The following is a 26,482-nucleotide window of genomic DNA, read 5'->3' on the forward strand; positions in this document are numbered from 1 at the left end:
TTCCCCTCTCCAAGCACCCCCACCACGTGTGCGTTGCGACTCGTTGAGGAGGCGGTTTACGACGCGTGCGCGAAGGAAGGATACATATTTCTCGCCGAAGGTTCTCTCCGCGGAAAAACGCGGGCATCTCTCACCGCGGTTATTTTGCGTATCTCTTCTCTCGAATTTTCTTTTTTCAATGGCTCGCATTTTTGGGGAATGAAAAGTTTTATTATAAAAATAATTGTAAACAAATTATATTTGATATACAGGGTGTCCAATTTTAAAGGACCCACTCAAATATCTCAAAAACACTGCGTTAAATCGAAAAATGTTTCAAACAAAAGTTGTGCGGCTTTAAGGGGGCCATAAGATGGTGACAATGATTTGACCTTGGAAAATCATATGAAGATCAACTTTAAAATCTTAAATAGAAACCCCCATTTTTTATTTAGTACTCTTGTAGCTGACATCGAGAGCTTTCCAAAACACTATAATAAAGTATTTTCTCATTAAGTACTTTTTGAGTTATTTTATATTTTAATCTGATATATTTTGATATAAAAAATAAAATATTTCGTAAAATATTCAGTTTTCGATAATTTTACCGTAATACTTCTATGTACAGAATAATAAGACAAATTAATTAGTGCCAAAAAAAAAACAAATAATTGTTTTAAAAAAATACATTGTAAATAATTTTCTTAAAAACAATTGTTTTTTTATACTAATTGATTTGTCTCATTATTCTGTACATAGAAGTATTACGGTAAGATTATCAAAAACTAAATATTTTACGAGATATTTAATTTTTTATATCAAAATATGTCAGATTAAAATATAAAATAACTCAAAAAGTACTTAATAAAAAAATACTTTATTATAGTGTTTTGGAAAGCTCTCGATGTCAGCTACAAGAATACTAAATAAAAAATGGGGGTTTCCATTTAAGATTTTAAAGTTGACCTTCACATGACCTTCAAATAATTTTCCAAGGTCAAATCATTGTCACCATCTTATGGCCCCCTTGAAGCCACACAACTTTTGTTTGAAACATTTTTCGATTTAACGCAGTGTTTCTGAGATATTTGAGTGGGTCCTTTAAAATGGGACATCCTGTATAATTTTAGAGAGAGAGAGAGAGAGAGAGAGAGAGAGATGAAAATTTCAAATTGATTTTCCTATTGGTGAAATAAAGTCTGCTTTTATTTTGCTGTGGATTTCTTAGATAAGTTCTCGCGGGATACGTTTGCCGCTGAAGACGATGCGATGTCGGAGAGTAATCGGGGTCGATACGCGTCATGCCGGATAATGCGTGTAGATGCCAAAAGACGCATGTCATTGACCGTGAGCGGAGGCGCCGCTCGGTGGATACTAGTATGTACTAAGATTAGGCACACACCGTACTATACGTTGCGATTGATTGTGAGAATCGCTCTCGATGATAAAACGTCAGCCGTTCATTCAACGATCGCTCTACGCGTCCGTCAAACGATAGTCTCTGACACGGTTTTACGATGTAAAAATTCTTCAATCGTTCGTTAAGAAATCAATAATCCTCTAAAATTTTCTCCAATGCGAATGTTTCAAAAGTGTTGGAAAAGTGAAAGTGGAATTTCGCAAGTGGCGCGCGTGATAGATGTCGACTCGAAAATTTTGTTTTAGAAGAATAAGGAACTTTCGTCCCTTTCAAGCATGACTCGAGGAAAACTCGAGCGTTTTCACCCACTCTTGAGACTTGTATTGTATAAGAATCTCTCACTTCCTCTTGGAAAGTTCAGAAAATTTTTTTTCCAGAAAATGGATAAATTTTGAAATCACCGTATTAATTATCACGCGTTGCATTTTTATCACCGGAAATAATCGTAGAAATCATTTTTGAGGTTCTATAGCTGCACTGAGAAAAAAAAAGTTATTAACTTGACTAAATTCGTCCAACTAATTACTATTTCTTCGTATTTCTTTAATCGAAATATTTAACTATTTAAATCAAATATACCTCATGTTAGATTTAATTATTTAATATGTCGTATTTGATTTAAATTATTAAAATATTTCAATTAAAGAAATAGTAATTAGTTGGACGAGTTTAGTCAAGTTAACAACTTTTTTTTTTCCTCGGTGTGAAATCGCCGTACTTTCGAAAAAAGCAAATTTCACCGCGCATCGTTTCCGTTGTTTTGTCTTCCCGCGCGAATTTATCCGAATGATCGACAGAACGCTTCCCTTTCCCTTACGGAGCAATTTGAATTTTGATTTGCCGAATCTACTCTCGTGGAACATGATATTGCGCTTCTTTGATCGTCGGCTGCGCTGAAGGGCTCTTGGTCGATCGACCCGGTAGGGGGTCGTGTCGCATAATCCTATACCGGGTGACTCGTGAAGCACTGTCATCCATTGTTCTCCACAAAATAAATGTTCGACTCATTAATGCCGAAACTGCTGTTAGCGGCGAACTACAGTCGTCGGGTCCTACGGTGGATCGACGCACGGTTTCGAAATCGGCTCTCGGCGAGAACCGGGATTACCGTGGAAGGGTCGCCGAGGGTTGATTCCGTTACGGGGTCTCTCTTTGTTCGTCCAGGTAGAGGAAAGGACGGATTCTCGATCCTCTCTTTTGTTCGCGCGCCCGCAGGTATATGGGTGCAGTTCTCGGGTATTCCTGTCGTTTCTGCCGATCCGCCGGTCATTATCTTCGCCAATGACGAGGGTGTTATCCTTGAAGTAGATTTATCATTCACAGTAGCGCGCAACGCGCCCGAAACGAGCGTACTTTGTTACTTCCTATATACTTGATCTCCTCGAATACTTTCTCTCTCTCTCTCTCTCTCTCTCTCTCTTTTTCTTGCGATAATGGGACCGTGCCGTGGAAAAAATGCGTCGCGAATTTACGAGTCCTTATTGTAACGAGATGATTAAAAAATGATATTTGCGTTAATCGATCGTAATTTTCGTTAATATTATCTTCTTCTCTTAAAAATGCAATTCGACAAGAAATACAAGAAAGAGAATCTCTGAATATTTTTGACGCTAAATACGATTTCAATTTTCAAAATTGTTCCGTCATATTATAAATTTGCGAGAAAAATTGCAAGAAAAGATTTGCTGTTTTAATTTTACCGTGTTATAACTATATGTGACGTATTGAAAAATTTTTCTCGCTATTCAAGTTAGGTTAGGTTAGGTTAGGTCCAAGTTAAACATCTTTTCGAAACTTTAAAATCCTTAAATTTATTATCTATTATAATCAAGATAGTTATAATTATGAATATGGAGTCTATTGCAGGAAAGTAATGATTAAGCTAATAATAAGAATTTATCAAATATTTTTAAATTCTATTTTTATGTCAAACTTAAGACTTTTACAAGTCGCTGAATATGATTATTAAAATTAATGAATGAAAAATGGTAAATTTATTTTAACAAATGTCAAGAAAGAAACACTATCAGACATAATCTTCTTCTTTCTTATATTTAAAAATGTTATCTTTTTTTTTTTTTTTTTTTTGCATTAATCTGTACAAACGCAATTGGTACGATACGACACAGAATAATATCTCAGCGATATTATTATGCGTGTTCCGTGAAAGATGAATCCGATGCGATTTTAAGCTCCGTTTAAAGAAGGGAAAAGGAAACGGAGAAACACACAGAGGGTATTTTCTTAATATCCTTTGTCTCTCCCTTGTCCGTGAGTCTCTGTATCGTGTGTATTGGCGCGCGTATATATGTCTGTACTGTATATTATCGATCACCTTGTTCCCGATCGACTAATTCCGTTGAATGGCCAATCGATTATCCTCTCGGTCGAGCGTGAATCTACGACGGCTCCCTCCCAGAAAATAAGTGTCTTCCGCCGTTTTTGCCGCGACTTCTTCCCGTTTTAACTTCACTTTAGAAAATTGTGCCGCGAAAATTTCTTCGCCGTGATACGCGTCCATATAATATTACGATATTAAATGTCTCATTACATTTATATAACGCCAATTGCATTGATCGTATTTATGTGGAATTGGAGAAAATGAAATCGCGAGGGAATAAACATACAGTACACGGCGAGTGATAAGTGAAAATCTTTTTTGTCGTTGCTAACCGGGAAATGGATGCCGAGTCCTTTATTACCCCGGTAATAATTTGAACGAGGTTGGGATAGGTTCAGGTAACGTTTAAGGATAATTAATAGTTACATGGTACGCGTAAACGCCGCTATCGTGGAGCGTACGGGCCCAAGTGCGCGTGGGATCGGCAAATGGTTTCCGGGCGCATAAAAATTAATGGGTTTCAGGCTGGCCTTCGGCAGGACTCTTCGATTTCGATAGGACCGCTCAAGGCCGATCGTCCGGCCGATGTAAATGAAAGGGAAGCGTTCTGTGCGGCGCACCGAAACTTGGTTTCTCTCACGCACTTTCTCTTGTTCAATTATTTTCTTTATCTTCTACAATTTTAAAGCGCACCGCGTTACATTGCGCTCTGTCTTCGGAAAAATATTATGCCTGTAAGATTTAATTAAAAGATATAGCTCAATATATTGTACTAAATAAATATAATATTTTTATAAATATATTCAGTATTTTTTTATGTAATTATTTTTATATTAAATTTTGAAAAATCTGTTTCCTCAGTTTAACTGCTTTCAAAGCTATAATACCAATCTTAAGGATATTTTGTAAGAAGATATTGTATCTTTTGTGAAGGGACCATGCATGCGCTGCGCTAAGAATGCGCGTAGAAATTTTTTTTTTTAGAAATTTTAAACTTTTCTTTAGAATTTCGCATCTTTTATAGCCAATTGTGTTTCACATGTATACGACATCTTACTATTAGTATTACAATGCCAAATATATTGATAAACTTTATACGATATTGTTAGATATTTAGCGAATCATATTGATAAAATTCTCCATACGGGACAGCTTTGCTTTCCGGAAGAGTTAATCCTATTCGATATCGATGATTGAATTTCCGGCGATTTGATGCGGTCCCTAGGATAGTGATTCCGCGATAGCGTATGGTCCTTTAATAATTGGAACGTGCGCGGAAGCGATCTGGAAATTGTGCGGGTAGTTTTAACCCCTTTAGGATAGAGGAGAGGCGACCTGGACTCCGGATTTCAGATTCGGAGAAGAGATTGCTGCGGGCAAAAGAGAAATAGCGCGAGAGATGGGAAGAGATAACATTTAGAGGAATGAGAGAGAGAGAGAGAGAGAGAGAGAGAGAGAGAGAGAGAGAGAGAGAGAGAGAAAGAAAGACGGCAAGAAAGGAACTGAGGAGAGAAGGCAACGAGAGAGATGCTCGTAGCAGGGAAAAGAGAGGAGGTGGAAGGAGGGGGAGAGAGAGAGAGAGACAGAGAGACCGCGTGAGGGTGCGTAAGGGCGGCAACAGCCTCCGGAATCAATAGCTACCCTTGGAGAATTTTCGCACCGGGAGACCGGGAGAAGGATAGTTCCTCGGGGGAATGCACCTTCTCGTTCAGGCCGCTCTAACAAACATCGAGGCACAGTTTTACTTTTCAGAGTTATTTCGTATTCGCGATTCATTTCGCGAGATTGTAATTTAATATTGTTGTTTTATTCTCGGCGAGAATCAAGCGGACTTTGCGTCCTTATCGCTTCAATATCTTAATTTTATATTGAGAAAATAATTTTTCATATGAATTTCCAATTAAAAATCTATCCTAAAGTGCGGTTTAATATTAAAATTAAACGCAGGATACCGTCTTCCTTATCTATCTATACTCTTAAAGTTGCGAAATTTTAAGAATTCCTCGTCTTTAAGCTATTAATCTCTCCAGACATATTAAATAAATAACATTCTTTTTACCTCGTCCTAAAGGAAACGCTTTGCGTATTTATTATCGCTTTGTATTTTTTCTATACACGGATGAGATGAGCAAGAGAGGTGGAGGAAGAAAGATAGGTTGCGAGTGGGAGAGAGAAAGGGAAGAGAAATCACTCACCTCCATCTGTTGCCGACCTGGTCGACTGGAGATTCTGGTAGGGCGGTGCCGCTACCCCTGCAAGCAGGAAAAGACATTCTATAGGATACAAAGGGACGAGGGATGAGGTTAGAGCGAAGGATGAAGCTAATGGCGTTTTTCGCGATATTTTTCTTCTTACTTCGCGCATAGATATCCTTTGTATTGCGCGAGAAAGGCATAATATTTATATAAATAGTAATCAAAAATATGAATAAAGCAACCATTTATATAAATATAGCAATATTTTTTTTCAAGATTCTTATTCAAATTTATCAGAATAATCGCTTCTAATAAATAATGAGAATTGCTCGAAAATATTTATTTTAAATTACTAGTGCCGACAGATGCGTACAGATAAATATCAAACAAGCGTTGTAAATAAAGCATTTATTAATAATTATATATATATATATATATATATATATATATACTGGGTGGCCCATTTTAATCCATCCAGTCGAATATCTCAAAAACCAAATCCGGAAGAAAAAAATGTTTCAAACAAAAGTTGTGTGGCTTCAAGGGGGCCATAAGATGGTGACAATAATTTGACCTTGGAAAATCATTTGAAGGTCATGTGAAGGTCAACTTTAAAATCTTAAATAGAAACCCCCAGTTTTTATTTAGTATTCTCGTAGCTGACATCGAGAGCTTTCGAAAACACTATAATAAAATATTTTTTCATTCAGTACTTTTTAAGTTATTTTATATTTTAATCTGACATATTTTGATATAAAAAATTAAATATCTCATAAAATATTCAGTTTTCGATAATCTTACCATAATACTTTTATGTACAGAATAATGAGACAAATCAATTAGTGCAAAAAAAAAAACAAATAATTGTTTAAAAAAATACATCGTAAATAATTTTTTTAAAACCTATTATTTTTTTATACTAATTGATTTGTATCATTATTCTGTACATAAAAGTATTACGATAAGATTATCGAAAACTGAATATTTTACGAGATATTTAATTTTTTATATCAAAATATGTCAGATTAAAATACAATATAAAATAATTCAAAAAGTACTTAATGAAAAAATACTTTATTATAGTGTTTTGGAAAGCTCTCGATGTCAGCTACATGAATACTAAATAAAAAATGGGGGTTTTCATTCAAGATTTTAAAGTTGGCCTTCACATGACCTTCAAATGATTTTCCAAGATCAAACCAATGGTACTATCTTATGGCCCCCTCGAAATCAAACAACTTTTGTCGGAAATATTTTTCTCTTCCGGGCTTGGTTTTTGAGATATTCGATTGGATGGATTAAAATGGGCCACCCAGTATATATAATAATTATTAATTATACAATATTTTTAATATCATATTAATAATTCATGTGTATGTTTATCGTAAACAACAATTTTCCTTCTTTCCTCCTTTCAACTCTGCGAGATGCGTACCACCACAAGTACGCGTGTATGTGTAGTTGTATACATAATGTAGCTGATATAATTCGGCTAAATAAATATGAAATTGATGAGCCGCAATGAGGACAGAAGCTGCCGAGTCAGGCTGAATTTCGCGATAGGGAAAAAAAACGTCCGCTCGTTTCTCCAATTAACCAAACCTCTCGCGACGCGCATATTAATCGCGGCGGCGGTGGCGAGAAAGAGGAGGGGGAGGAAGGATAGAATTAAAAACGAGAGAATTAATAATAACCACGTCGGTTCGAGATACGGATCTGCTATAGTCGTTCCGGGTCGTTCCGGCCAGGTGCAGGACGCCGTCGCGTTGTGTCGTCTCTTCCGTGATCCGTGCATATTCCCGGGTGCCTCCTCCACGCGTCCTTTTACGCCGGTCACGGCAATTAAGAGGTATCGCCGTTAAAATCGCCCTCGCCCCAGCACGAGCACGCGCCCCAGAAGGAACCTCTGTTTCACCTCGCGCGAGTTTTCACTTTCGCCGCGCGAATACTAATACTAATGATCGCGATTAAAGCATTCTATGGTCTCTGGAGACAGGAGTTGTATTTACATCGATTTTATAGACGTTAAAAAATATATATATGTAATTTTTAACCCTTTAATCGTTTAGTGCCATTTTCGGGATGTAAAGACAGATATAAGAACTGAATGATTCTTGAGATCAAGTATATAAATATATGAATGAGTTTCTGAAAAATCCTTGATATTTTTTCTCTCTTCACTTTACGTATAGGTACGTGTTTCATTAAATAAAATTAAGATGCTCGCAGTACGATGTAATGACGATTTGTAAATTTCATCGTTCATTGACGAAATTATCATAAAATTGTAGACTCGAGTACTATTACTAATTGTAGACTTAATTAGAAAAAAATTAAAAATTTATTTCGATCAAGGATATACGATGACATTTATAAGAGTGCAAGTTTTTTAATATCGCATAAATATAGAAATTACAAAAATTTATGATCTTTTAGATGAAGAGCCTTCTGGAATGATAGAGTATCGGTGGAAAAAACATATTGCATCCGGTGCAATCGTCGTAATAACAGCGACTTCCGATATTCCGTGGCGGGACGGATCTAAATTCGAAGAGATCGCATCATCGAAATGATTTTACGATCGCGTTAAAGCGGAACGATCAGGATTCGCGAAAGCATCTGAAAAAGGCGCGGCTTAAACCGTGGAAAGGGAGAAGGAAGAGGCGAGGGGGCGACGCGTGACAATTATTGCACGTCAGCGTGCCTTTATTTCGGAATAATTAAGCGGGGCCCTTTTACACCTGCGGACCACGCGTATCCATGAAATCCGGCGTCCACTCGTGACCGGACACGGGGCCCGATCCGGGATCCCGATAAGAGATTGATAAGCGGAGGGTAACCGCCTCCGCTTCTTCTCGATAGGATAAGATGGCAGAAAAAAACAGCCGACGTCACGACGTGCAGAGCGCATTATGCAATGCGGCGAATCTGTAATTAAGATTTTCGCCGTCCTCCGCGGCTCTTCCCGGTCTTCCCCTTTTTTTTTCCTCTCTTTCTCGGGAGAGGGAGAGGATACACGTACGCGCTGTTATTAATTATTAATAAAGGGAATTGCGCATGGTCATCGCCCCGATATTTCCAAACAAAAGAGATTTAAAGCGTAAAACGGCTGGCGCGTACAAGCCTGCGGCGAATCTGTTAAAAAGTCCAAAGGGGGGGAGGGGGAAGGAAAAAAAAGAAATTCGTCTGCTCGCAGTATTTTCATATTAAACAATAATATCTAAGTATATTTATGTATAACAAAATTTTTCGTAATATAATTTAATAAAACTTTAAGGTTTTTTTTTTTTTAATAATAATTAACATAATTTAAACATCCAAAAAAAAAAAAAAGATAAATTAAAAAATTATTTTGTAATGCAATAATTAATATGCGATATCATACACTTATATTTCCGAGATCTTTATTTAATGGTATATATTTCGTATATATAATATGAAATTTCTTTAATTCGATTTATATAATCTAACAAAATTGTAAAATATCTCTAGCTTGATGTTATTTTTATATACTTTGCGCAGAATTTATAAAATTCAGCGAAACAATTTTTTTTCTTTCTCATAAGTACAATATTTGCATTGGATTCAATGACGTTGGCGCGACGATGCGCCTCGTTTACACTTTAATCTGGCTATTAATGCAAGATTGCAGGCTCGTCTACGCCAGGCTCGTTACCGCGAGGGCAAAAGAATCTTATTAAACGACGCGAGACTTGAGCGCGAATCTTCAGACCACGCTTCGTGCTTACTACTTGGGGGTCTCGACGACGATAATCGCGTTTTCGTCGCGTTACTTAAGGGCAAATTACAATACATTGCGCCCCGCAGCATCCAATCGGTAATTCGGATCGAGGCCGCCGGAATTACGCGTTATAAAGTTTAAAGATGCCTTCGCGTCAATTTCAAACTTTCACCGTCATTATTTACCTTGCAATTTCTCTGCCATCGCGATAATATGTTAATCCATTTCTAATAATAATGCGAAATTATTCCAGTGTTTTTTAAATTAAAAAAATATGTTTAGCGCAATAATATGTACTTGAATATTATCTTTATGAAAAAATAAATATTAAAAGAGAGAGAGAGAGAGAGAGAGAGCATAAGATTAATAAATTTCTACAACTGAGCAAATATGGATTCCAGGCGTTCTAAATTATATTTAAAGCATTTATTTGTCAAGAATATCAACCGACACGATATCTGACTATAGCAGCTAATATAATATACAATATTGGCGATGTAAAAAGATAACGCGCGATGATCCGAGCTTTATCTTCATTAGCATAAGTCAAACGTCGCGTTTGCATACATCAATTCAAATCACAATCATGACTAATTACGCGCGTAACCGGCCGATTCGTTAAACGTCACGGATGTTGTCACGCTGACCGTAGTGAAATAAGCGCGTGCTAATGATGCGCGTGTGGACGCAGCTGCACGAACGAGGTTCTCTCCTGCATCGGAGAGGGTTCTTCCTGTCATCGGAACGTCGTTCCTCGAGGCCTGTGAAAAGATATATCTGAGCAAACACATTGGAATCCAAGATACCCTACGGGGACGGGCTTATGCGCGTATCAATTTATATCATCACGTCTCTCTGTTGCATTTTGCGCGAATCTGTTGTGAGAGAGAAGGGGAGATAAAAGAAGACGCTTTTATCGCTCTACAATAGAGGAAAAATTCTATAGGAATATTAATTTTGTTATATTGTTTTTGAACTTTGTTAGAAAATCTCATATAAGAATTCCTAAAGTTCAGAGATAATTTCTCATAAGAATCTTTTTGTACATAAATAATCTGCTAAAAAAGGAAACAAAGATTTCATCAAATATATAATTTTATATGTATGTGTGTAAAAATCTATAAATTCATTTATTATATTATACATATATTTAAATTCTATCTAGTAGATTAGTTATAATCTCCAACGTATTCCTATGATCTCGTGAAAGCAGATAAATCTCTCGGTTAAGAAACTTGCGCCTGATAAAGAAGAAGGAAATATTAGCGAGAGAGCCTGCTGCGCGATCATTCGGCGCAACAAGTGCACGTAGGATGCACTTGGAGTCGGCCGGTGAGGAGGTGGGGTGAATCGAAAGGGGTGTAGAAGGACGAAGAGAGAACCGGCGGAATTAAATGCACGGGGCGAGGGAGGGGGTTACAGCAGGCGGGAGAGGGCACGAGGTCGGCACGCGCCGAGTGCAACGATTCACTCCGTAGGAAAGAGGAAGAGAAATAGAGAGGTGGGGGGGGGGAGAGGGAGAGGAAGGATAAGGAGAGAAAGAAAGGGTGAAAGAGCAAAAAAAGAGAGAGAGAGAGAGAAATCGACCGAGAGATGCCGTCGTAAAGAGGGTGAGAGAGATGCCCTTCATAAAATCCTCAGAATGACATTCCCTACTTCTCTTCCTCCTCCTCCTCCTCCTCCTCCTCTTTGTATCTTTTTTATTTTGCAAACGTGATCGAATTTATGGGCAAAAGGTGGACATAGATTCGTTCTCTTCGAACGACAGAATTGCATTTCAAATGCATAGTCAATGCAAGTAAAGTGCATCCGGGGACTTACCGGACTGCACAGGTCGGCGGCTGCAGGGGGTCCGGCTACTTCTTTTCTCCATCCCTCCCCCCTATATATATATATATATATATATATATATATATCGTACAACCTGCCGACCTCATACGTCGCGAGGTGCAGCGCGGCCTTGTCATGCAAATGAGAAAAGTGCAGTCGAGTGCGCACGCGCGCATGTCCGCACCCCATTCGATGTTATGCGGAAATGCAAGCGGCGCCGCAAGCGTGCTTTCAATCGTACGCGACGACCGGTACATGCCCGAATGACTCTTTTAAAGCGCTCGGTGCAATGCTCTCTGGGGTGGACGAATAGCGCACTTGCCACTCGTTCATGATGAATTATCGACACACATACATGTACGGAATTGATTAACGTTATGAGGGAAAATGCGAGATGCAAATTTTATTATAAAGAAAATTCTTTCATTCGCACTTTTTTTGTCATGAGTCACGAGCTTGCCGCGATAAAAATTATTCTCAAAATATCAATTTCAATTTCAACGCAACAATCTTTTATTCTATACTCAAAAAATGATAATTAAAATATATATATATATTGTGTATAATTTTCTGTAACGCTATCGAGAAATATATATATTTTTTAATTTATTAAAGAATTAATAATATCGAAAAAGAAAGGCTCTTCGCGATTAAACTTGACTTTAGAGCAAAACTATACTCTTTAGTAATAATTTCATTAAAAATCTATTCTATAAAAGAATTTGAAGCCTAATTATTACAAAAGTATATGATAGAAAAAAAAATCTTTTTCAAGTAGACTAGAGAATCATATCGAAAGAACGTTTGACGATTTTCGGACACCCTGTGCAAATCACCGGAAAAATGTACAATGTTGGTCGTAACAGTAATAAAAATAAGATAAAAATGCTGTAATCCTGGTAAAAATAATTTTCATAAGCCGGACAAGACAAAATGATGAATCCGTCCGGTTTTGACCGATAGTTTCGTCAGTATTTTCAAGCTGTCGACTCGCTCGTTCGGCCGGCCTCTGACCGAGACGCAGCGAATGGAGTGACGCACGCACGTACGGAATAATACGCATTGCACGTGTTTACATTGTACACGGTTTTTGCGCCGCAAAGCATCGAGCGTGCCCCCCCCCCCCCCCTCCGCCCGTCCGCAGCGAGTCTTGCGGTCGCGAGATGACTTTCGTCCGGCATATGCGCGAACGATACGTGGAACGATTGGCACCACGTGCCGACATGAGGAATCGTAACGTGCGGTTGTTAATAAGACGATGCGCGTGTGTCGACAGGCCGCAAGTGTGGCCGGCGAGCGCACGAATTTCGGTGAACTGTCTCGAGTCGACGCGAGAATTTTTTAAGGATCGTAATGTCGAAGAACATTTATTTGCTATAATTAAATTATAATAACGCATTTGATATTGGTAATCTAATAATGATTTGATACGGAAAAAGGATGCTTAATTTGGGACGATAATTCTCGTTTGATTGTATTACGAAACAGGCTAAATCTTTCGTCTTTTATCCCTCGATTGAATATTATAATTGCAAATATATAAGATATTAGCTCTTGTTAATACGTCAAAATTAAAATAATGAAAAAACGGCTCTAATACGATTTTCCTTATTCGATTGATTTATACCCGTATTCATAGTCCTTCCTTATTTTAAGGACGGAGGAAGCCTCCATGAAGGATTCCTTGAATCTGCAAGGCCACCTTGTTTCATAGACGGACCTCGAGTCTCCCTTTCAAAAGGAAGGAATATTTTAGGGATTTTTAGTGGCCGACTGGAGGCAGCACTGTTTTATGCTGCCTGCAACTAATTTCATATAATACATATGAAAACTTTTTTCGTATCTTCAAAAAATTCCACGGGATTTTCCCAATCGCGAGTGTATCTTTTCGGAATCCGCCACAGAATCCGATTCTCTGGATTTTCGTCTTCAAATCCATCGTCAGAATCATTTAAAAATTCATTGTCCATTATCCCTTTTTCCTTTATACACTTTCAGTTTGAGAGCGCGACAACAAATAACCACAAAACCACAAATGTAACGAAACTAACTTTTGGAGGTTATATTTGGTTATATTCTGCGTATCGTCTGCTAAAAAGGTCGCGTCACTTCTCAAGGAAGCTCGTGACCTTCCTTGAGATAAGGGAGCCAATAAGATTCCTTGTTCGGTCAAGGAAAGTTTATGAAACGTGGAACGAGGAACAAGGAATCCTTATTCCTCAAGGACGGACTATGAATACGGGTATTAATCTTTGCTTGATTACGTGTGCAAAGAAAAGAGTCAGAGCATGTCTCAAGCGAGCGTAATCGTTATACTTCGACGTATTTGTTTTTTCTTATAATTTATTAAAGCAATTAAATAATCTCTCGGAGCTTCACGTACAACAATAAAACACGGATAAATTTCCAAATTTTCGTATTCGATTAAATTTATAGGGTACGAAAGGGTTGAAGGTAACCGAGGCGCGCGTTTCGGCAAAGTTGAAGGTTCACGAGCTTTAGGCATCCGATCAGTTCTCACACTCGCGGGGGTTACTTACGGGCGTAAAGGAGAGAGAAAGAGAAGACCGGTGTGTATGTGTGCATATGTGTGTGTGTGCGCGCGCGCGCGCGATATACCGGAGCTAGTTAAAGTAGAATCGGGAGCACGGTGAATCCCATGGAGGGCATTGTCGAGGGGCTCGGTCTCGAGGAGGGTTGAGAGACAACCCGCGGGCTTAAACTAGTTTCCGCTCGTACTAGTTCGCCGCTTCCACACACGCAGGCTTCTTCCTCTTTTCACCCTCCCCCCCCCCCCCTCCCTCCCTTACCACCTTTCTTCCCCTGAGCACCTCCTGCTCCGCCGTTCTTTCTTTCTCCGATGCGCGCGCGCGCGCGCGCAAATGTCGCTTTACATTTGAAACGTATCAGCTTATATGGAAATGAATGTTTAGCCATGCATCGGCTCCTAAACATCGAGGAACGACGAGTGCGAGCCTCGCCGCTGGAAACCCGCGCGTCTTCGGCTTATATGTATATGCAGAGGACAACTCGGAAGTGATACTCGTTTCCTTGTCCCTCTCTCTCCGTCCTTTTCATTATAGGGAGTGTATAATAAACTGCCGCTATATACACTTTCGTATCTCCTCTCGCGAAGAGAGAGCTCTCTCTATCCTTGGGTAACGATCTCCCACGGCGCGATGGCAGGTATAACAACGACGATTCTCTCCCGTGAGCGATCGTGCAGAAGATCGTTGCGTTATCTGCGCTTTTCATATTGAGATTCGCGACCGAGCATTTGCGGACAATAATCGTTTCATTTACACTCGTGTGTATTTATGATCGTTACCAGCCGTACCCCGCTCCGATAATCTCAAAGTCATCCAGATGAGGATTAGATTAGATACATGTAAATATATCTTGGATAAGAGATGCGAAGATGATTCTGCTTTAAATTTATCCGGGGGACATTGATGTAAAAAGACGACGGCGAGTAGGAATGGAGCAATTAAGTCCAAGGTAGTGTTTAAAATCAACGTAGAGATGCGATCCGAATGAGGATTATTCGAGGATAAAGTTTACACGATATTGCGGTCGCGTGATTCTAAGTAATATATCTTACCGAGGCCGTGTCGCGCTATCGGTGACGAATATCGGTGAAGCTTCTTTCCTCCGTGCAACAAACGTCGTGGAGATACAGTCGAAACATTTACGGGCTACAATGGCAGATTGAAAAAATACACATGTATCGTCTGCATTTATTGTCTCGTTTATTACGATCACCCAAAGTTTTCATTAGTATTAATATCGCAAATAATTTTACACTCTAACAAATGTATGTGTATATTCATATATACATATATTTATCGATGCATATGTATATATTCGTTTTTAGATTATCATTATTGTAAAGAAATTAAAAAAAAAAAAAAAAATCGAATCGTAAAATTTCGCTTGCGATCGCCAAATAAAATATTGATACGCGATATATATTAGGTGTACAACTTTGCTTCCGCCGTTTTCCTATAGATGGCTTTAGCGGTAAGTAGCGGTCGAAATAAATAGATCATAGACGTCATGCGATAAACTTGGGCATCTGTCAACATAACCCCATAGAAACATTAGTTAGATTTGTGTCCGCGTCAAAAAGTTATTCTCGATTGAAAATGTCAGTTTACGAGCCAAATTCTCGTCATTTGCGGGAGGTTTTAATTTTCTGCTTCAACATGAAGAAATCTGCGGCCGAGGCTCATCGAACGCTCTCAAATACTTATGGCGAAGCCGCTATTAGTGAAAGAACGTGTCGTGAGTGGTTTCAACGCTTCAAGAACGGTGATTTTCACGTCGAAGACCGGCATAGCGGTGGAAGAGAGAAGGTTTTCGAAGATGCAGAATTTTGAAGGCATTACTTAATGAAGACTCGAGTCAAAGTCAAAAAGAATTGGCACGATCATTGGGAGTAGACAATACTTTGAATCATAAATGTATAACCAGTTTTTTACAATAAAGCCTCGAATTTGGGAAAAAAACGGCGGAAGCAGAGTTGTACACCTAATAAGAAGAGAATACATTGCATTCGCGTTTTGAGATAATTTTTAATCGTTTCATTAACTTTTTAACTGATAAAAAGAAATAATCATTATCTTTTCTATCCTGCAAGAATATCATGTCGAAGGCCTAAATCTAAAATTCTATATCGGCATTCGCATAACTCTATAATTAACTAAAATATTTCTAATTGCAAGACAACATAATAAATATATCTTTCTCGGATAAGAGAAAATAAAAGGAAAAATCGGATGCACCCATTAATAAATACATGATAAAAGATGCAACTGCGCAGCTAGATACACGCATATCATACATTGTCCGTTACGTTCGGTTATTTATCATTCGCTCTTCGTTTCCTTTCTTTAATTGGCGTTATCTTCGATCGAGTATATTGAATTTGGTCGAATCCTCGGCTTATACGACGGCACGTTTCCGAGGCATCGATAAGACCGCTTTAAACTGGGCGAGAAGCAGGAGGAGGAGGAGGAAACTGGCGGTGCGTAAGGGATGAGAGGATGGAGAAAGAAACGGAAAGTGCGAGCGCGTGAGCGGGCAGGAGATGGTGAAATAACAGATTGCAGTTGTGGCACGAGCGAAAGAGCGCAGGCTGCCGCCTCGCGAGGCAGGTGTCACAAATTTTTTTCTTTTTTTTTTTTTTCTTTCTTTCCCAAATCGTCCGCCGTCTCGGGAAAGAGGCTGCTGCAGAGTTCGCTACGCAAAAACGTGTCGCGTCTCTCGAGTATTTGGGTTAATAATCCTTTCAGTATAACATCGTATTTTTATTTATCTATTGGAAAAGGAGCCTCCTCGGCGAATTGTTTCTAAGATTATTGTTGTGTGCAAATTTTTACGAGTATTACTCTACTCTCGCACAAACAAAAAGTGATGTAAGTAAGGAGAGAATAATTATTTATTTAGATAGTTTAATCAATTATTTCGATAATTTAATGGAAATGGGAAAGAGATGTGTGCAACGAATAGCTTTACTGGATTGAGAAAATATTGTAATATCATATGTGGATCTTTGCGTTAAATAAGTCATTCAAAACAGTTATATCCTAGTTTTTTTTTTTTTTTTTTTTTTAATCCTAAAATCTAGATAAAGTATTTTAATATATTTATATAAATTATATATAAATTGTATATATTGTATTATAAAAATTTTGTATATTTATATATTATATACAAAACCTATATATTATATTGTTTGCAACAGCAACAATACACAGATTATGCTACATGTGTTATACAAGATATTTAATAGGAAAGAACAAAAGGGTTATATCTCTAATTATTGTCTCGCCAAACAAGCAACTTGTACTATTTCGTAGAAAGTATGAAAATTCATCGTTTACGACACACGAAAATGCAGACCGTTTTATGATAACGGACTGACGATGATATCGCAATTCGGCGCTCCTTTATCAGGGCGACGCGCGTTAAACCCTACTCTGCTATTTACAATAAAGATACGTACCATCGATCCGTGTATACGTGAGCATGTAAAGAGAGAACAAGTGAAATGTATAAATATAGCTTCAAGTATCTTTTTTCTTTTTCATGCACAATAATACAAACACACAATGCTACGGAACCGGCGACACACGACTGCATATTCAAATTATTCCATTTACATCGAGTCAAACATATTTTATTTATAATTCTCATAAATTTTTGAAAGAAAATTCCACAATATTGGATTATGTATTTGTCGTTTTCATTCAAAGAAATATGTATAATATTTTTAATACGTTTAATCGTAACGGCACGGAATCGTTTGATTAAAAAATTAGTCAACTTCAAGGGTTCATAATCTTCGGGATTTAATGTGTAACAAAAGATCTTGAAATTCTATTTTAATAATAAGATTATATATTAATTAAATAGAATTTTTTATTTTAATAAAAAATATAAATTTCTCTACACTATATACTGGGTGGCCCATTTTAATCCATCCAGTCGAATATCTCAAAAACCAAGTCCGAAAGAGAAAAATGTTTCAGACAAAAGTTGTGTGGCTTCGAGGGGGCCATAAGATGGTGACAATGATTTGACCTTGAAAAATTATTTGAAGGTCATGTGAAGGTCAACTTTAAAATCTTAAATGGAAACCCCCATTTTTTATTTAATATTCTTGTAGCTGACATCGAGAGCTTTCCAAAACACTATAATAAAGTATTTTTTCATTAAGTACTTTTTGAGTTATTTTATATTTTAATCTGACATTGTAAATAATTTTTTTAAAAACAATTTTTTTTTTATACTAATTGATTTGTCTCATTATTCTGTACATAGAAGTATTACGGTAAGATGATCGAAAACTAAATAATTTACGAGATATTTAATTTTTTATATCAAAATATGTCAGATTAAAATATAAAATAACTCAAAAAGTACTTGATAAAAAAATACTTTATTATAGTGTTTTGGAAAGCTCTCGATGTCAGCTACAAGAATACTAAATAAAAAATGGGGGTTTCTATTTAAGATTTTAAAGCTGACTTTCACATGACCTTCAAATGATTTTCCAAGGTCAAATCATTGTCACCATCTTATGGCCCCCTTGAAGCAACAAAACTTTTGTTTGAAATATTTTTCGATTTAACGCAGTGTTTCTGAGATATTTGAGTGGGTCCTTAAAAATGGGACACCCTGTATGTGATTTTTCATATTTCCAATACACGTGCAAAAGTTTCTAAATGATTTTCTAAGCATAATAAAACTTTTTCAAGGTCTCTGCCTTTGTTACAAGGCACGTTTCCCCTCTTTCAATCCTTGCCGATCGACGTTAAACTTATATAAATGTTAAAAGATCCGCTCTCTAAGGTAAAAAAAATCGTTCCGTATATTCCGTACGGCAAATATCTTTCTCTCTCCTCCACCGTCTCTCTCCCCGAGAAAATTTCGAATAAGAGAAACAAATATACGATCGAATCCCCCGATCGAATTCGAGCCGAAAGATGACGCGGGGGCGCGCGGAATGAGTTCCACTGCGGGTGACTTAATCCACGCGCGATTTTTGCCCGAGCACGTTTCGCGCACGTTCGAGAGCCGAAACTCTCCTCTGCACGCGCGCACGCGCGCGTTTCACTCACGTGCGGCCAATTATGCACCTTGTTACGCGCGGTATTACGCGCGCTTGCCCGAATCTCTCTCCGATCGAGCTACGAAGCCCGGGTTAACGAACCTTTTGAAGTTCCGTACGCGCGCGCGGGCAAAGGAAAAGAAAGAGAGAGAGAGAGAGAAATTAAATTAAACGAAGTTCCAAGAGCGAGAGACGCGCGATCGGCACGCGTATTAGCGAGAACGGCTCCCGGTAGTCGTTCGACTTAACGATCAAATATTATCATTAAATAAAATCGCGCAAAATTTACAGCGATCGGTCAAGTGGCCGACGGTTTAGCGACTTTATTAATTCCGATGACCGAGAGTGAGCAACGATATATATCACGCGCCGCACGCGATCGAAATTTTTCATTGTCACACGCGATCCGCGACATCGGCAGATATATTAGAGAGAGAGAAAGAGAGAGAGAGAGAGAGAGAATAAAATAGCGATAATGTATCGCGACGATAATTTTCATTGACGAGTTTATAAAAGAATCAGAGTAAGAGATTATCTCATTCCCCTCGTAATTTTTCTCGCGATTTCTGTAGAGACATATTACACTAATCGTAGCTATTAATTTTAATTTAATTGTCAGAATAATTACGTGCGACGTGATTATTATTATTTTTTTTTTCTTCTTCTTTTTATAAAGAAGAATTACGAAAATATCTGGAATTAAAAAAAGTGGCGCTCGTGACTTTTTATTCGTTTAAATTGATTGTCGCATCATTGAGAAGCCATGCTTTCCTCGTCTGCACGCTCTTAAGGGAGAAATTTTGTCGACTTACCGTTTCTTCGCCGAGCTGGCTACGGATGGTTCTACAACGAGCGAGGATCCGAGATAGGTATATCCTGCAACGAAAAAATGAAAGAGCAAATTTTTAGATGCGCCCTTAAAATAGTTGAGGAGGTTTGTGAAAACAACATAAAGACGCTGGCCGATAAATAGAGCGATTACCAATGTCGCGGAAAGTTAACGGTTTAGTCTGATTTTAATGGCATAAATAGCGGAAAATAATTCCTCGCGCATGACGAATAAAAATAATTAATAATAATGTCTGTGATTTTATTCTCTTTTTATTATGCGTGAAAAGAATGCGAAGATCGAATAATTTTATTATTAAAACTTTCAAGTTGATTATTAAAACGAATTAATTTCTTCAATTGTAAAAACACTTGTTATTTTTATTTTTACACACACATGGGTGTTGTATAAATATATTTAAAACATCTCGTGTCACGCACGAGAATGAGAATAATATATACTTCACTCTTCTTTCTCATTGATTCAATTTACCAATCAATCTCTCGTAAATGACGCTAAGACTATTCGGGAAATATTGTTCTTTTATTAATCTTGTGATATGATAATTGTGTTTTATCGTCCGAGCATTATTTGTCTTTTAACTTTCAATGCTACTTCATTACATTGCAATGAAATGCCACATTTCGCGCGACTACTCGAGTCTCTTGGCCGTGATTTTCTCATGCGTGTCTCTCAAGTCGAACGGCAGAATTGGATCATTGGGTCACAGGGGGTACAACCTGTTTGAGCCGCGACCTCTGACCCCGGGGGACGACGAAACGGAGATGAGACGAGGAGGCTTTTCCCATGGAAAAACACGCCGCGCACACCGGTTTCGCGCCTGGTCGCTTCCGGGTTCCGGTATCGCACGTGTGACGGTAACGGCGCAAAAATCGCGGCCCGGAGAGACCATCGAGCCGACCGAGAAGCTATCACCGGCTACGACCTCACTCATATTCTAATCAGGATCAAAAGGTTATGCGAACCGTTGGACATTTCGGCAAAGTCTCGCGACAAAGACGTAGAAGGAGAAGAGATGCTTAGGAAAAAAAAAGCAGAGAAAGAGAGGGGAGAGATAGCGCGGATATATACAAGGCGCGCACGTATTTCCTTTCGTTTCTTATGTGCCAGGTGTCGTTTACCGGTCAAGCCCATCTAATTTCTCACGACCGGTTCTTCGCCCCGCGAATCGCGAGCAGAATAGAATTCGCGAATCATTCTCGCGCGTCGAGCGGCCGTTCGACTATATAAGCGCTCGTTAAGTGGTATCCCTGGTGTGGTTCGAATGCCAGGCATTATTGGAACTCTTGCGATTTCAATCGTCCCGTCGATATCAAAACTAATCGCCCCCGTTTCGTCGCTCTTGGTATTCGCGTTTTTGTATTATCGACCAATTATATAATTACATTGTTAATTATCCATGTATAAAGTATCATTTCCCCCTTTTCAAAGAAAGCGATTAATTAATTGATCAGAATTCATCAGAAGGAAGCGATATGTAACATATCAATCGATAAGTATCGTTAAAATTATATTGTAAATTCTGAACATTGTAGAGTATATAAAATAATTCTTTGTATAATTACAAACTAATAAATTATAAGTTTGTGCGAGTAACCGGATATGTTTTCTCAATTATAAACGTTTTCTCTTTCGAAACGAAATTTTATTAATCAGATAATAAAGATTACATTTTTTTATTTTCTTTTTTTTCTTTTTTTTTTTTGCGGTACAAGAATGTGGATCGAGTGGCAAACTAGAGTTTATTAGATGCTGCGCTCAATATACATACACACGCAATAAAAAAAAAATATATATATATGTATGTATGTATTGTATGTATGTATAACGTGGCTGGACGAGTTGGCTTGAGAGAATGCGAATGAATCAAAAATACGAATATGAAATGGAACAAGGAGAAAGAGGTAGCAGAAAAATGGCGCATTCGCGTGTCCCTCTCCATCTCGTCAGCGTGAGAGATAAAGAGAGACAGATAGACGGGAGGAAAAAGAAGAGTAGCGTCTAAATAGCTACTTAGTATGTTTCGCGTCAGGTCTCTCCCCTCGCCAGAGTTGACCAGCAGTAACAATATTCGTAAGTGTACCTATATATATATATATATATATATATATATATATATATATAGAGAGAGAGAGAGAGAGAGAGAGAGAGAGAGAGATGAGTGTGCTCGAGAGACCGCGTAGCCAACAGGTTTCATGCGAAAGCCAATTCGGCGATAGACGAGAGAAAGGAAAGAGAGAGAGAGAGAGAGAAAGAGAGAGAAGAGCTAGGATACATCTCCTGACGAGGCTTTAATTCGATTCTTATACCGCGTTAAATACGCCGCGTATTTTACGCCCGATTTCACGTGCCGTAAAGATGGGACGAGATTGCACTGGCGGGGTTAACTTTGTCATTATAAATACTGGCTAAAGCGAGGTTTGACAAGCGACCCGATGATGCTACAAAATTGACAGCATCGACGAGAATAACAACAATACTAATTACAATGGTGTAATAATAATATATAAGATAGTAAAATGTAAATTTTTTCATTCCCATTGACAATAAAAAGATAAAGTATCAATATCAATGTACTTGAATCATGTAATTGGTAGAGAATGATTATATTGACAGATCATTGACTTTTGTAATATTTTTCATGTAACACATAAAAATATATACGATTTAAAATACACAAAATTACTACTGCTAAATGAAATTATTACTATTAAAACTCTTCTTGTTGAGTTCTTCTAGTTCAAATATTTTCATATAAAATTGTACGATTATAAATAATGCATTAATTCAATATTAATCACTATTGATTTTCTCAATTATTACACAACATTTTACCTGACAAGAATTTATTAATCCTGAAAAGATGGTAAATGTGTTTTTTATTTTGCGTAAATAAATTTATTTCTTCGAAAGCTTTAATCTGAAAATTAATTACGCATACTTCGGTATCTGAGTGAATTAATTGGCGCGTGATGTGTACGAAAACTTTCTTAAACGACGAGAGGAATCGTCGCGGCTCCGAAATGTTTCGCGAACTTCCGGGAAAATTTCACGTCTCTTCGTTTCGGGCGACGGGGACACCCGTTATACGCTTAAAATATACCGGCATCTCGTATGGGGCGCGTTGCGAAGAAATGCAGAAACAGCAGTTGCTATGCTAGATGCTACTACTCCCTCCAAAATACGTACGCACGTATATACATACAAACACACACACACACACACGCACACACATAGATACGCACAAGCATACATTCTTTCTCCCTCTTTTCCCTTGCGCGCGTGTTAATAGAGTAGGTAGAGAGCGGCAAAAGAGAGAAGAAGAGAAAAAAGAAACGAGGAAAAGGCGAGATAAAGAAAGAGAGTATCAGCTGAAGAGAGTAAGATAGAAACGAAGGAGAAACACTGCGCGTAAGATAAAGGGCGAAGTGACGAGGGCAAAGATGTGTATTTGGAAAAGGGCAGGGAGAAAGAGAGAGAAAAGAGCCACCGCGAGCGGAGGGATGAAGCGGGGGGAGGATACTGAAAGAGGATGAGAGAGGGAAAACGAGATCGCGAAGGCAGCGAGCGAGCACGATAGGGTGGATACGAGAGGAGATGATGACGAGTGAAAGAAGGAACGATGGAAGGGCGAGGGGGAAAGCGAGATGGCGCGGGGGCCTCCGTAGAGCTCCGAGTAGAACGCGCGTGGTCCGGGGTCTGAAAGCGGGTTTCGGAGTCGAGTCTCGCGAGCCGGTGTATGTATTGTATAAATGCGGTGAACGAAAAGAGAGAGAGAGAGAGAGAGAGAGAGAGAGAGAGAGAGAGAAGCAGGAGAGTAGTAGGTTAGCAGGCGCTCCACTCCCGAGGGAGAGGTTGCTAGCGGCACATCTTGACGAACGAGCAGGATGGCAAGTGCTTTTATAGTGGGTCAGCACTAGACCTGGGCACCCGGCCAGCAGCCTTCAAGGTCTCCTTAGAGTGCGTGCCCTCCCCTTTACCTTCTTACCCTATCTCCCCTCCTCCTCTGCCTTGCTCTCTGCCAGCCCTTTTTCTCCCTACAACGAGCGAAGCCGCCAGGTAGGTGAGCCCGCTTCTACTTCTTTTTTGTCCTCTTCTTACCGGTTAGGGTTTGGTTAGATTAGAATGAGCTAGCGGCAAACTTGGGCGTTCTCTCTCTCTCTCTCTCTCTCTCTCTCTCTCTCTCTCTCTCTCTCTATGCGGATGTAGTAGAAATGCCCCGCGCAACCTACCTAATATATATTCATTCGTTTTCTCTTTCTTTTCCTCTTTTTTTTTTTTTTTTTTTGAACCTTCCTTATCGCCCTCGTACCTTGCAAGCAAACGAGCCCCTCCCCCCCCCCCTTCTCCCCGATGTACGAAATGGAATTCGTGATGCTTTAGATTTTTTTTAATGCATTGTACTTTGTCTCGGAAGATGTGCGAGGATAAATTTTTAAGCGTCGGACGAACATTGTTAAAAGTTACGGAGCTTACGGAGATTTCGTGAAAGATCTCGTTAGGTTATGGTACCTGAAGCTATTTCTCGGTCAATGTTATTTTTTCTTTAAATAAAAAAAAAACAATTCAGGAATATTCACATTCATATAAAAATGTTGTATAGTTAAATATTGAATTAACATATCTCGAAAATATCAATTTTTACTATCATCCTTTAATCGCGCGCGCACCTATTTATCAAATCTATTTATCTCACTGTGCGCGAAGCGACATTTTTATAAGACATCGCTGGATGATAATATTGTGTCTACAATCGAAAAGTTGGTGTAGAATGACAAACAAGGGCTCGGACGTAACGACGATATTAAATAACAGCTATTAAGCACCGTTTCTTATTTGTCGATTCTTTTCACAGGGCAAACAATTCTTAATACTCGAGGGAGAGAGATTGCTCAGTCAACGGATGCAAATCCCGACCGTCAGGGCACATCCGAAATTCAACGTTAGCGGTTTCTTATCTTGTCTCAGCGATACAGGGCGTGAAGCTTCTCCGGTAGTCGCTCGCCTCTACGTGCCTAACTACCCATTTTTAATCGTCTCATTTCTAAATTGCGTGGCTTTATATGCTTAAAAAAAAAATGAAACGACTTACTATATCTCATTTCTCTTCGTTTACTCTTATAAAAAAAAATATATATATATATATATTTTTTTTTTTAATATTCGCAATGCATTATTCCATGAAATTCATTTTACGCTTTCTTAATTTATCTGTTACATCAGCATCGTAAAATATTTCGTATAGAAAAAAAAAAAAAAAAAGATTTATTCAATTCGATAAAATTACAGGAGACGTTCATTAAATAAATACATTTTTCGCGCGGGCAATTTAATCATCTTTCGCGAGAATCTGTGTTGACGCGTTCTCCAAATTCAAAATAAATCTTGTGAAATATATCCGATATTTAAAATTGACGATTAAAATTTATTATCGATACATTTGCCGCGCGTATACATGATCGTCGAGTGATATAGTATTGGTAATGTTCAGCGAGAGGCAGGGAAGGTGTCATAGATGAAGAGAGGCGAAGAGAATTCCGAGTACATCGGCTGCCATAGGTAAGTAATGAAATATTTGGGTAGCGCTACGCGCCTCGGGAACTAGAATGGGAATGGGAATGAGAACAGGTTCCTGTTGCGCATTCTCTCTCTCTGTTTAGGCCGATGCTGAATACCGATGCCGTGGACACGGCGGTTGGCACGGTTAGGTACATAAATTACTATTGGGTTACACCACTCTCTCTCTCTCTCTCTCTCTCTCTCTCTCTCTCTCTCTCTCTCTCTCTCTCTCTCTCTCTCTCGCGCGCGCGCGCGCTGCCTCTTCTCAGTCTCATGGAAATCCGCCTTTTGCGATTCATACGACGAGCCGGTGCGCCTGAATTGATAAGAACGACATATCGGGAAAAGGCGGGAAAAACTAAGACAAAGATTAAACGAGCGATTTATTATTTCGAAGATACGATGGAAACAGACATTGCTTTCTGTTGAAAATGCTTTGCGATTTTCGCGCTCTATTAAGATGATTTATTTTTTATTCGAAACATCTCGATATATATTATATGGTATATATATATATATATATATATATATATATATATATATATACTTGTAAATAAAAAAGAAACAATCATTCTGAATTAATTGTGAATAGAATGTTTCACAAACTGAAATAGATTTTATATAAATAAATGTGGATATATCTTTTATAAATATAGATAAATGTAAATTTTTTTTATAAAACACATGAATAATTAAAAGTAAATTTGCTTGAAGGGGTAAACTATTATCTTCTTAAAATATTTATGTATAGGGAATCTGAATGAGAAGGGAGTTGAATGCTTATGGATAAAATTCATATTGGGACACTTTGTATAATATAACATTTTTAAAAATATGAAATAAATCCGTCTAAATATTTATAATTTCTGCCGATGAACTCCGATTCTTGTATCACAATTTCCATAGAATTATTTTCAACATTCTTTACAATATTCCATCCAATATTATTCA

At 38.2% G+C, this 26,482-nt stretch overlaps 1 protein-coding gene across 4 annotated transcripts in view; it reads right to left on the reverse strand.

Moving 5' to 3' along the window:
• Imp (IGF-II mRNA-binding protein) overlaps positions 1-26,482 on the reverse strand; it is a 108,510-nt gene that overhangs the window by 63,614 nt on the left and 18,414 nt on the right. For all 4 annotated transcript variants that reach the window (XM_070306156.1, XM_070306154.1, XM_070306155.1 and 1 more), the window contains exon 2: positions 19,935-19,998. In XM_070306156.1, coding sequence (XP_070162257.1) covers positions 19,935-19,998 — 64 coding nt within the window. The remainder of the gene's footprint in view (positions 1-19,934; positions 19,999-26,482) is intronic.

The sequence above is a fragment of the Polyergus mexicanus genome, unplaced genomic scaffold (genome assembly GCF_030449975.1).
Source record: "Polyergus mexicanus isolate NDT 795.1 unplaced genomic scaffold, iyPolMexi1.0 SCAF_13, whole genome shotgun sequence".
Taxonomy (NCBI): Eukaryota; Metazoa; Arthropoda; class Insecta; order Hymenoptera; family Formicidae; genus Polyergus; species Polyergus mexicanus.